The sequence below is a fragment of the Vipera berus genome (assembly GCF_964194415.1).
Source record: "Vipera berus genome assembly, chromosome: 1".
Lineage (NCBI taxonomy): Eukaryota > Metazoa > Chordata > Lepidosauria > Squamata > Viperidae > Vipera > Vipera berus.
Genome location: NC_138202.1, coordinates 186780622 through 186793483, shown reverse-complemented (window position 1 = coordinate 186793483; position 12862 = coordinate 186780622). Strand labels below are relative to the sequence as shown.

Here is a 12862-nt window from a genome sequence, read left to right as displayed (position 1 = left end):
AAATTGACGGTAGAAGTTGCCAAACCAAGGAAGCTCTGGAGCTGATTGCGGGTGTTTGGGGGCTGCCATTCAATTATGGTTTTTACTTTGGCAGGGTCCATTTCAATAGCCTCATTGGAAATTCTATAGCCAAGATAATCTAATTGGGTTTGGTGAAATTCACATTTCGACAATTTGACATGAAGTTTGGCATTCAATAGCTTTCTTTAACACTTCTCTGACCAGTTTTATGTGGCCAGTCATATTCGTGCCATATATCAGGATGTCATCAAGGTATACTAGGACCCCTTTGTATAGGTGATCATGTAGGACCTCATTGATCAACTGCATAAATATGGCTGGGGGCCCCTGCAGTCCAAATGGCATGACTTTGAACTGGTAGCTTCCCAAGGGGCAGTTGAAGGCTGTCTTCCACTCATTCCCCTCCTTTATTCTCACCCGGTAATAAGCTTCTCTCAGGTCTAATTTAGTGAAGACACTCCCCTTCGCCAGGTGGGTTAGTAAGTCTTTTAGGAGGAGGAGAGGGTATTTATTTCCCACACTCACAGCATTCAGGCCTTTATAGTCTATGCAGAGATGAAGAGACCCATCGTTTTTTCTTTGAACAATACAGGGGCACCCATGGTTGACTTGGCCCACTCGATGAACCCCCTTGCTAGGTTTGTATCCACATATCGCTGCATCAACTCCATTTAAAGGGGGAACATAGCGTACATTCTTGGTCAGGGGAGTCTGGCCCCTGGTAAAAGTTCAATACCAAGATCATGGCAGCCCTCTCAATTCCTGGCAAATAGATGGGGAAGAAATGGAGGTAGTGACAGATTTTATTTTCCTGGGCTCCAAGATCACTGCAGATGGGGACTGTAGCCAAGAAATTAAAAAGATGCTTGCTCCTGGGGAGGAAAGCAATGGCAAATCTAGACAGCACACTAAAAAGCAGAGACCTCACCCTGTCAACAAAATTGCGTATAGTCAAGGCTATGGTCTTCCCAGTTGCAATGTATGGCAGTGAAAGCTGGACCATAAAAAAGGCTGAGCGCCAAAGATTTGAGGCCTTTGAAATATGGTGCTGGAGAAGACTCCTGCGAGTCCCTTGGACTGCAAGGCAATCAAACCGGTCAGTCCTACAGGAAATCAACCCTGACTGCTCTTTAGAAGGCCAAATCCTGAAGCTAAAACTCAAATACTTTGGCCACCTAATGAGAAGGAAGGACTCACTGGAGAAGAGCCTAATGCTGGGAAAGATTGAGGGCAATAGAAGAAGGGGACGATAGAGAATGAGGTGGCTGGATGGAGTCACTGAAGCAGTAGGCGTGAGCTTAAATGAACTCCAGAAGATGGTAGAGGACAGAAAGGTCTGGAGGAACATTGTCCATAGGGTCGCAATGGGTCGGATACGACTTCGCAGCTAACAACAACAAACAGTTCAATAGAACAATCATTGGGACTGTGAGGAGGCAAGGTATCGCATCCTTTCTCACTAAATGCCTCCCTAGGTTCTGGTACTAGTTGGGGATGAGTGGCTAGCCAGGTGGCCGTAAGGCAGACATGTGCGCTCGCTCATTGGGTGGGCTAAATTCTCCTGTAACATCTGTTGAATCAATGGGGGGTTCGGGCCCTACGGGTAGTCTCACAGTTCTCATTCCCTTTTCCCACCAGATCAATGGCTTCCATTTGTCTAGCCAGGCTAGTCCTAGGATCACAGACATTTTTGGAGCTACCAAAAAGCGAATAAACTCCCACTACCTGCCTATTTCTAGGCGTAAGGGCTCTGTTAATTGCGTGACTAAAGTCCCTCCCATTAGGGAGCCACTGACTTGCTCAAACCTCACAATTTTGGAGTGCGGTGTAGCCTGTTTGCCCAGTCTCAAGGCACATGACAAGCTAATGATGCATCGGGAGCAGCCAGTATCGACTAGCACTTTCAGGTCTACTTGTCCCCGACTTAGGGATTATGTGTTTAGCAGGCAATAAAAAGGTAGGATGCATCAACTCACCATCAGGTCGTTCTCCCCTTCATCATCACTGTCAAAACCAGGTAAAGTGGGGGTAGGTCTGGTCGGTAGGCCAGCGTCCTCCTGGGTGGGGGATGTAACCTGGGTGACAGGCTCCTGGGTGGCCCATTTGGACTTTTCTCTCAGTGGCTGCTGTGCAGGTCTCTTCCTCATTGTTGGATGTGGTCTACCCTGCTGTTGCAGGTAAGGAACTGGGCAGTACGCTGCTTGATGTCCCTGCTGTCCACATCGAAAGCACTTGATTGGCGGACATGTAGGGTCTTTCAGCAGTAGCAGTCATTGGGGGTTTTCAGGGTGGTGGTATCCACCTGGATCCTGGCTTTGGCGCAGCTTCAGGTGGGAGAGGCTTTTTATAGCAGGCGAGCTGGACATCTAATTTCACTGCTGCCTGGTACCATTCATGCAGCTGGTAGGGCACAGCTCGGTAGATACATGCCTGAGAGAGATGGTCGTCTAACCTTTCTCTAAAAAGATGAATTATTGATTGCTCAGGCCATCTCTCTATCTGACCTGCCATCTTTTGAAACTCCCGCACGTACTCTAGGGCAGGCCGGCCAGCTTGCTTTATCTTGTGGATTTGTTCTTCCACTTTGAGGGCAATGGATGGGTCCTCAAATCTTCCCCTCAGCCCCAGGAGGAAAAGGTGGGGGTCCTCCAATTCAGGGGACTGCTCATTATATAAATTATTCAACCATTCAGATGCTTCTCCCTCTAGGCTGGAAGCAATCACATCGACCATCGCACCCGAGTAAATGTGACCCCAGTAATTCAAGTGAGAATGTACTTGTTTGAGGAAAAAAATCAGTTTCTCTGGGTCCCCATCGAAGGTTGTTCTGAAGGGAGGGCTCATCATTGCTTCGTGAGGCCCCCATTGCTGCTGGCCCCACCCTAGTTGTTGGATCAATGGTTGCTGGGGCCCCTATTGCTGTTCTTGTGCCCCCAGTTGCTCCTGGCCCCCTCCTGGTGGTTAATTCAACATTGCCAGAGCCCCCACTACTGTCTATCCCATTGGTGCTGCTGTAGGCCTAGGGGTTGCACGTTTGGGCCCTGCTGCTGCCTCCCCTGCTGTGGTTGTATGAGGGGAGGGTGCTGTTGGTTGGTGGGACGTTGTGGCACCACCTGCTGTTGTAGGCCCCTCAATGATTTTTGGATGGGTGGTGGTTGCTGTTGTCTGCTCTGGATTTTGGCTGCGGGGAATAGCGGCCCACTCTGCTGCTGATCTACTAACAGACGTGTTAGTCTCAAATGCTGTGGTGCCTCCCTCACTTGCGGGCTGTTCTGCGCTTCACACTTCTAGTTGTTCAAACCTTTCTGCTAAATTCTCAATTGATTGGCTTTGGGCTGAAGATGGATATTTCCACTCACCCGAGTATTCAATCTCAGCTGGCCTAGCTGCTCCCCACCAGTCTGGGGAATAAGATGTGCAGGGTTCTCTTTGTTGTCATCCCACCTCCTCTGCCTTTGAAGCCATTGGGGATGGCAAGGCTGCTTCGAGATGCCTGGAGTCTCCACTGGGCTTAATCCACTCTGACGACCAGACCAATTCTCCTGGTTGTTTGGGTCCAGCTCCCAGCTGGGAGGATTGCTGAAACTTTTTCCCTGCCAGCTTCTTTGCTGGCCCTTCCCCCACTGGGGTGACTGCTGGTGCCGTGGAGCTGGCTTCAGGCAATTTTTCTTCTTCCATGATGGGATCTTCCCCAAGTCTTTGCCAGACTGCCTCTCAAACTTGGAGATAGTGACGGGAGGTCGAGACTCCCTAATTAGTTTAAAAAGTAGGAGGATTCCAGCTTGATGTCAAGTTTCCGATGTATGGGCTTTTCAAGTGACTCTGAGGCATTGTTTACCTTAAAAGTCCTTTATTTAGCCTAATACACTGGCAAATGCTTGCTCGAAGGAAGCTGGAATCTGAAATCTCCGCCCCCTTGCACAATATATTAAATACAATTCTCCACCTTTCTAATTTTATTATTAATCATATTCTACAATTAATTTAAAGAATCAATTTTCCTTCCATTAGAAAACCTGCCAAGTTCTTATCTTCTTTAATTTCATGGCCTTGAGATACAATCCTCCTCCCCCCTCCTTAACCCTATCTCTTAAAGCAATATTTATTTATTTTATTTATTTTAATTCCATTTATATCCCGCCCTTCTCTGAAGACTCAGGGCGGCTTACAAGCTTAGCAGTAGCCTTCATTCTATGTATATGCCTGCTTATTAGGGCTTTCATACACCCCCCCAAGCGGCATTATTACAAAGTCAGCTTAATTGCCCCCAACAATCTGGGTCCTTATTTTACCTACCTCGGAAGGATGGAAGGCTGAGTCAACCTTGAGCCTGGTGGGATGCGAACCTGCACTAATTGCAGGCAGCTGGTGTTACTTAAGGAGGCATTAGCCCACTGCTCCACCAAGGCTCCATAAAGAATCAATTTTTTAATACACAAGTTTAACATATGAAATAGTTGCTTCTTCATCACTTGTCAAGCAAGAACATTTGATGTTAGCAGCGTTGGCAATAGGCAAGAATATGGTAAGTGAGCACCTGTTCAGCCTAGATGAGTTCAAATCACCAGGCCCAGATGGATTATACCCCAAGATTCTCAAGGAACTGGTAGATGTGATCTCAGAACCACTGAACTATATTTTTCAAAGATCCTGGAGCACTGGAGAACTACCAGAGGACTGGAAAAGAGCTCATGTAGTTCCCATCTTCAAAAAAGGGGAAACAATAGATTCAGGAAACTACAGATCTATCAGCCTGACCTCAATAACTGGGAAGATTCTGAAAAAGATAATCAAATAAGGAATCAGCGAACACCTACAGTAGATGCAAACAAAATCATTACTAAAAGCCAACATGGGTTTGTCAAAAACAGATCATGCCAGACAAACCTTATTGCATTCTTTGACCAAGTGACAAAATCAGTGGACCAGAGGAATGCTGTGGATATAATTTACTTGGACTTCAGTAAGGCATTGATAAAGTAGATCACAACCTACTACTTGATAAGATAGAAAAATGTGGGTTAGACAGCATCACCACCAGATGGACTTGTAGCTGGCTGACTTGCTGTACTCAGCATGTGGTCCTCAATGGAACTGCATCTACATGGAAGGAAGTGTGTAGTGGGGTGCCCCCGACCTCCGTTCATTCCGCCGGGACCTGAAGACCTGGCTCTTCAAGCTCTCTGGCCCAGGCTGAGAATTTTAATTTTAGTTTTAATTTTAATTTTAACTGGGGTTTTACTTATGTAGGGACGAATATAATTTTTAAATCTGTTTTTAACTTTTGTATTTTTGTTTTTAATCACCCTGTAAACCGCCCTGAGTCCTTCGGGAAAGGACGGTATATAAATGTAATAAAATAAATAAAATAAATAAATAAATTGCTGCAATTATCCCCCAAAGCTATCATTCTATTAGTCTGTTTTATAGACAATCAAACTAATATTGACAGGTGGTTGCACTCTGTAGTATTTTCCACTTTGTTTTCCAATCTTTAATCAGACATGATTTTAGTGATTTAAAACTTTAGCATCTTGCATGTATGAAAAGTGGCTCCTGGATTTCTGCTGAGAATACAGTGTTTTATTAGATGTCATGTGATACCAACAGCAGGTTTAAAATCTCTACCATGGGAGTAATGTTGCTCTTTTGTGAGCTGGGACAAAATGCTTCCAGACAATTTAAAAACAAACAAAATGTCAAAATCAGATCATGCCAGACAAATCTTATTGCATTCTTTGACCAAGTGACAAAACTAGTGGACCAGAGGAATGCTGTAGATATAATTTACTTGGGACTTCAGTAAGGCATTTGATAAAATAGATCACAACCTACTACTTGATAAGATAGAAAAATGTGGGTTAGACAGCATCACCACCAGATGGATTCATAGCTGGCTGACCGGCTGTACGCAGCGTGTGGTCCTCAATGGAACTGCATCTACATGGAAGGAAGTGTGTAGTGGGGTGCCCCAAGGCTCTGTTCTGGGCCCAGTGCTCTTCAACACCTTCATCAATGATTTGGACGAGGGGATAGATGGGGAACTCATCAAATTTGCAGGCAACACCAAGCTTGCAGGAATAGCCAATACTCCAAAAGATAGGCTTAAGATACAGGAGGATCTGAACAAACTGGAACACTGGGCGCTATCTAACAAAATGAAATTCAATGGTGAAAAAAGTAAGGTTCTATATTTAGGCAGAAAAAACCAAATGCACAGGTATAGTATAGGTGGTACTTGCTCAATAGTAGTGACTGTGAGAGGGATCTTGGAGTCCTAGTGGACAATAACTTAAATATGAGCCAGCAGAAAAAGCCAACACAGTGCTAGGCTTGCATAAACAGAGGGTGTCAGAACCAATCCACATCTTAAGAAAGAAAGACTCTTGGAGGCAAGATTGTCCAAGCAGCAACTTTTACTGAGGCATGGATGATAGAAGGTATAATAGACAGGATCTGAAAAATCTTTTCACAGATCGATATTTTTATTGTGTCCCCGAACAAAACCCCACCCCTCAGTTCATTCACCAAGGAGCCTTGGTGGCGCAGTGGGCTAATGCCTCCTTAAGTAACACCAGCTGCCTGCAATTAGTGCAGGTTCGCATCCCACCAGGCTCAAGGTTGACTCAGCCTTCCATCCTTCCGAGGTAGGTAAAATGAGGACCCAGATTGTTGGGGGCAATAAGCTGACTTTGTAATAATGCCGCTTGGGGGGGTGTATGAAAGCCCTAATAAGCAGGCATATACATAGAATGAAGGCTATTGCTAAGCACATTGGTTTGTGCTTAAATTGTAAGCCGCCCTGAGTCTTCGGAGAAGGGCGGGATATAAATGGGATTAAAATAAATAAATAAAAATAAATTTGGTCAGTTCCGGATCAGTCAAGTTTCAGGTGGCAAGCCCCTCGTGGGAAAGGGAGAACTATCAGTCCATTCACAGCACAATTACTCCCTCTCCTTCACATTCCATCTGGAGACACAAACCAGAATTCCCCCACCCCCTTTCTTAGTTGCTCATAGATCAGAGAGAGAGGATTCCTTTCATCGATCTTTTTGCGATGGCCAACAGGAAGGGTAGATAAACAAAAAGTTACATCTAAGGGGAGGAAATGGAGGCAATAAACTCCCCTGTTTATTCCCTTTCCTCCTTGGGAATGGCAGAATCCAAGTGGGGGGGGTGAAATTTGGGTTTGCACGGAAAGAGAGTTAGAAATGAAATATAAATGGATTCTGACAGAGGGATAGAATGAAGATCACATGAAGTATTAATACCACTTTATAATGCCTTGGTAAGGCCACACTTGGAATACTGCATCCAGTTATGGTCACCACGATGTAAAAAAGATGTTGAGACTCTAGAAAGAGTACAGAGAAGAGCAACAAAGATGATTGGAGGCTAAAGCATATAAGGAACAGTTGCTGGAATTGGGTATGTCTAGTGTAATGAAGAGAAGGGTGAGGGGGGACATGATTCAGCATTTCAATATCTCAGGGGCTGCCACAAATAAGTAGTAATCAAGCTACTCTCCAAAGCACCTGAAGGCAGGACAAGAAGCAACAGAGGGAAACTAGTCAAGGAGAGAAGCAACCTAGAACTAAGGAGAAACTTCCTAACAGTTAGAACAATTAACCAGTGGAACATCCTGCCTCCAGAAGTGGTAAATGCTCCAACACTGGAAGTTTTTAAGAAGAGACTGAACAGCCATTTGTCTAAAATGATATAGGGTTTTCTGCATGAGCAGGGGGTTGGACTAGATGACCTCCAAGGTCTCTTCCAACTTTATTATTGTTGTTGTTGTTGTTGTTATAGTATCTCTTCAACTTCAACTGGCTCAAACTGCAGGTAGGTCTGGTATAAACACAAGATAGAGCACCACTGAATTTTTAAACTTTGCCTGCTGGACTTGCAACCTTGCTTCCTGAGTTCAATTGTGGGAGGCAAGCAGTTTACTTATCTTTAACCTGGCAGTGTGTTTTCTTCCTCGAAACAGAAGAACCCACATGCTTGTGCTTACTACTATATCTGGTAGCTTGAAAGAGAATATTCTTTCCCACACACCCATGCAGTTTTTAAAGCTACTATGACTTTGCCTTCAGTGTTTTTCTACAAAAGTGTTAGATCTCTTTTAGTTTGCCTTCTTCCTCAGTTTTGCACATCCAGTCCAAGAAAAAAGATCCAATTCAGATTTGTCTTGTACATAAAATCCTATGAATCCTTGAATTAATCTAGTCTTTTATTGCAATTGTTTAAATTTTTTAAAGACTCTTACCCTTGTTCCTTCCGCAGGATCTCTTCAAGTTCTTTATTTTCATTCTGCCATGTCTGAAGCTCATTTTTCATGGCATCTACATCTTCTTGAATATAGTCCATTATTTTACCAAGAGGAAGAGCACTCCGACAAAGGGCCTGAATGGAGCCGCGAAATTTCTCTATTTCTTTAGTTACTAAATCCTTTTCCTTTCTCTTTGCTGCCTCTGACAAAAGTGGCTTCTCCTAAGTTTTAAGAAAGTCAGATATCAATCAATGGGCAAAATAAAGTAATAAGGCTGAAAGAAGAATCAGTGAAACAGTGCTCATTTCATGTGGAGACATGGAATATAAATCAAGTAAATAATATCAAATGTAGAGAAATAAAATATGCTTACTTTAGCAAAAATTATATCATTGGATAATACAATAATCAAACATTAATATATTCTCCCAGTCCTTATGAGTACAGCCCAATTAGACATCATTTATTCAGAAAGCAAACCAAATATTTTATGTCAACATGACTTCCTTAGTCAACAATTCATCTTCCTTCACTTTCCAGACTTTTTTATGGCCAAAGGATTGCATAAGAACAGCATCTGAACCCCCAGGTCCAACATCTTAGATCTAGCATCCATGGTGATATAGTTATAGTCTCATGGTAGTATAATTTATCTTCTCATAAATAAAGATGGAATAATTGTTAATGAACTGGATGAGTCTTGTCACATAAAGGGATAACTAGCACCTGGAAAGGAACTGGATGCCAGTGCAATTCATGCAGCAGTGGTGTTACTTAAGGTGAATACCTGGCACCCAAAATTGTCTGACTTGCTGCATTTGGGACCAGCTGAAGCTTCTGGATGATTTTCAAATGCAAAATGTAGAATGTATTGGAATAATCTAAATAGGTTATTCCTGGAGCTTACAGGAATGGGTGCAATTGGTGCACAAGATGGATTTGTGCAAAGGCCACAAGCTTCCACCTGCTCTTTCAGCAGAAGTTGTGAGTCCAGAAGGACACCTAAATTGCACACTAGTGTGAGGTAGTGTTACCTCCCTATCAAAAGTGAGCAATTCTCCTGACCCTGGAGGGCCAAAATTCCACAACCATTCCATCTTGCTACAGTTGTCATGACTGCTTTCTCTCCATCCAGGTGCTTACAGCTCCCAGGCACAGAGCCAGCACCTGAACAGCATTACCTGCCTAGCATGAGGTAGAGATGTATAATTGGGTATCATTAATATATTGATGACACTGAACCCTATGTCAGCAGATGACTTCTCCCAGTGGCTGATATAGTTGTTAAATAGGAGGGGAGAGAATCCAAGGCCTAACATACCTTACATAATAGGAGTCTAAGCTTGGACCTCTCTTCCCCAATAGCACTGACTGGTACTAGCTATGGAGAAAGGAAAACACCCACTGAAATACACTACTCCCAACTCCTAATCCCTGGAATAATCCAGCAACACACCATGTCAATAATATCAAAAGTTGCTGAGAGATGCAGAAGGACTAGGGTGGACACACCACCCCAATCCTGAGCCCTCCAAGATCATCCACAAGTGTAACCAAAATGCCTTGGTACTATATCCCAGTCTGAATCCTGACTGAAGAGGGTCTAGATCAGGGGTAGGCAACCTCGGCTCTTTTATGACTCATGGACTTCAACTCCCAGAATTCCTGAGTCAGCTATGCTTACTCAGGAATTCTGGGAGTTGAAGTCCATGAGTCATAAAAGAGCCGAGGTTGCCTACCCCTGGTCTAGATCAGAAATGTCAAACTCGCGAAGTCACGTGACATTGCGCAACATATCGGGAGAGTTTTGCCATTGCTGGCAATGGGGTAGGCACGGCTTCCGGATGATGCGGCCAGCCCGCGGGCCGGCAGTTTGACACCCCTGCTCTAGATAATCCACTTCATCCAAGGCCCTCTGTAGTTGGGAGCTCACTATTCTCTTGACAGAGTGTTAAGAGTGTTTAGGGAAGATTGGAGACTGGATGAAAGTTATCTAAAACTATACAGTTCAGGAATGGCCTTCTGGGGAGGAGTGCCTCTTTCAAGACCAGCAGAACTACCCCCTCCTGTAAGAAGGCATACCATCACTTGGACCAAACAATATGCCATCCCTTAAATGGGTCCAGATTACAGGTCTTGGACCCTGGATGAGGAGCTAGATCTTCTCATCTAGAATCCAACTCCAAAGTCAAATGACTTTATCCAATAGATGTCTAGAATAATCCTCACTGTAATCCTGGAAGGAGTAATTCTACATCCCTTACTCAGGAGGGGGAGTTGGTCATCCAAAACTGGACTGCTGGCCAGCCATCTGGGGATGCAATAAGAACAGAGGCTTAAGTATGGTTCGCCACTCTTACCACAACAAGTCCTGTTAAAGGCTTGTACCTATGTTTAATTAGCTTCATCCCTCATTTTCCTCCACTGGTGCTCTAAGCGCTCTTATGTCATTTCATTTCATTACCCACTGTAAACCTAGAGATCTTATAGAAACTGCATAACTGAACAAACATGGAGCATGCTAACCCTGCCAGATTGAATTGACCAGGCAGATAATATGGGAGGTAAATGGTCCTTCAACTAACAAGGCCTTATACCATCTATAACCAGCATCCAGAATCATACTAAGAAGCAAGCTAGAGCCACTGCAGCTCGTAAAGCAGAGGTGTTACAGGAGCATCCTAAAGCATGCCCATCGCTGCTCACTGTTGCCTTCAAGAATAGCCCCTAGAATTAATAACAGAAAGCATAGGTAATACGAAGAAGTCAACATATCCCCCATTTACTTTAATTTCTACATATCTTCATTCTTGTTTCCAGAAGCTCCAGCTTTCCTAGGGTCAGGGAAGACACATTGTATAATTCTTCCTATTAGAGGAGCAATAACATTTTGCACAGGGAAGTCAAACAACTCTATTGTATCATCATCTGCTGAATAATTACCCTAATTTGCTTTCCACACTTTTCTATTAAAAAAAACAAAATAAAGGGAATATTTTCTCACATTTTCAGCTATGCAACATACAGAAGATTGTGAAAAGTTCTGAACCATAACTCTCTTCTGAGGAGGAACCAGAAAATGACAGAATATGAAAATGCTACAAAATAATATTAAGAAGTTATAGATATTAATGTTGACTGAGCTGTGGTGGCACAGTGGTTAGAATGCAGTAATGCAGGCTAATTCTGCTGACTACCAGCTGCCTGCAATACAGCAGTTTGATTCTCATTGGCTCAAGATTGACTCAACTTTCCATCTTTCCCAGGTTGGTAAAATGAGGATCCAGTTTGTTGGCGGCAATATTCTGACTCTGTAAACCACTTAGAGAGGGCTGTAAAGCATTGTGAATCGGTTTAAGTCAGGGGTCTTCAAACTTGGCCCTTTTATGACTTGTGGACTTCAACTCCCAGAATTCCTCAGCCAGGCATGCTAGCTGAGGAATTCTGGGAGTTGAAGTCCACAGGTCATAAAAGGGCCAAGTCTGAAGACCCCTAGTCTAAGTGCTATTGCTATTGCTTGAGTCCCTTTAATCGCATCAATCATGAACGGAAGGTATGGAAAGAGAGAATATATCAACTTTCCTATATTTCTGAAAATCCTGCCACAAGGATGCCATGGATATTAAAATTATTTTCAATAACTATAAGCCATTTACAACTGACCAATCAAATGCTGAAAAAACTTAATGTCAGCCAGGGTGGATTTTTTTTCTTTAGAGAAGAACTATAACTTTTAAACCAGGAGTATCTTCCTTCCTTTCTTCCATTTCTCACAATTCTGAACTGCTCAGTTCCCTTGGAAAGGGACTTTGAGTGGCATACATCAAAGTATTAAAATAAATGCTGTTGAAACAATGCTTTCTTTGTTTATATCTCTATGATAACCACTGCTTTAATATTAAAATCAGTTAAATGAATATATTGGTGATATTAATAAAGTGTAAGAGATAAAAAATTTGCCATAATTAATTCTTTGAAGTTTATTAGCAAGTTACCTTTTCAGCAGATTTTTGCAACTGTGATAATTCATAATCCTTCTTTGTTTCCAGTATTCTTTGGACAAGGCTGCCTATTAAAATGAGTACTGTTACTAAGGAAACTACAAAGATATTCTATAAAAAGAAGAAAAAAGCAAACTTGCACTTTAATTTTCTTTCACTAAAATAAGATATTTTGTCCTAAAGTTATTTCAGTACGTCCTGTAGAAGTACCATAAAAATAATTTATACACTACTCCACTACAAAGACACAACATAAATTTGATCTTTTCTAGACTGTGATGATACAGTAAGATGACAAATTCAATCCTTTTGTCTAGTTTTTGAGGATACTATTGGTTGATTTTCACCAGTCATTTAATTATTTGTGCTACTGATATTTAAATATATAAAATTGTATATGTATTATATAGAAAGTGTGTTAATAATCATGTTTGTAATCTGATAATACTGATACATTAAAATGCAGTTTTCAGGGGCATCTAAAATGGGAAATACTTTGATAAAAAAATTAATGCAAGAGTGTTTTATAAAACCTTATAAAAAGGATAAATATTCATTTATCTAGCGG

At 42.6% G+C, this 12862-nt stretch overlaps 1 protein-coding gene across 2 annotated transcripts in view; it reads right to left on the bottom strand.

Annotated features, from left to right (window-relative positions):
- The window catches only part of TRAF3IP1 (TRAF3 interacting protein 1), a 153601-nt gene that overhangs the window by 17373 nt on the left and 123366 nt on the right, over positions 1 to 12862 (bottom strand). Inside the window, exons 13-15 of one of the 2 annotated variants that reach the window (XM_081338874.1) lie at positions 12289 to 12362; positions 11298 to 11354; positions 8291 to 8514 (exon numbers count right to left, since the gene is read on the bottom strand). In XM_081338874.1, coding sequence (XP_081195000.1) covers positions 8291 to 8514; positions 11298 to 11354; positions 12289 to 12362 — 355 coding nt within the window. The remainder of the gene's footprint in view (positions 1 to 8290; positions 8515 to 11297; positions 11355 to 12288; positions 12363 to 12862) is intronic. The other variant, XM_081338875.1, reaches the window with a different exon arrangement.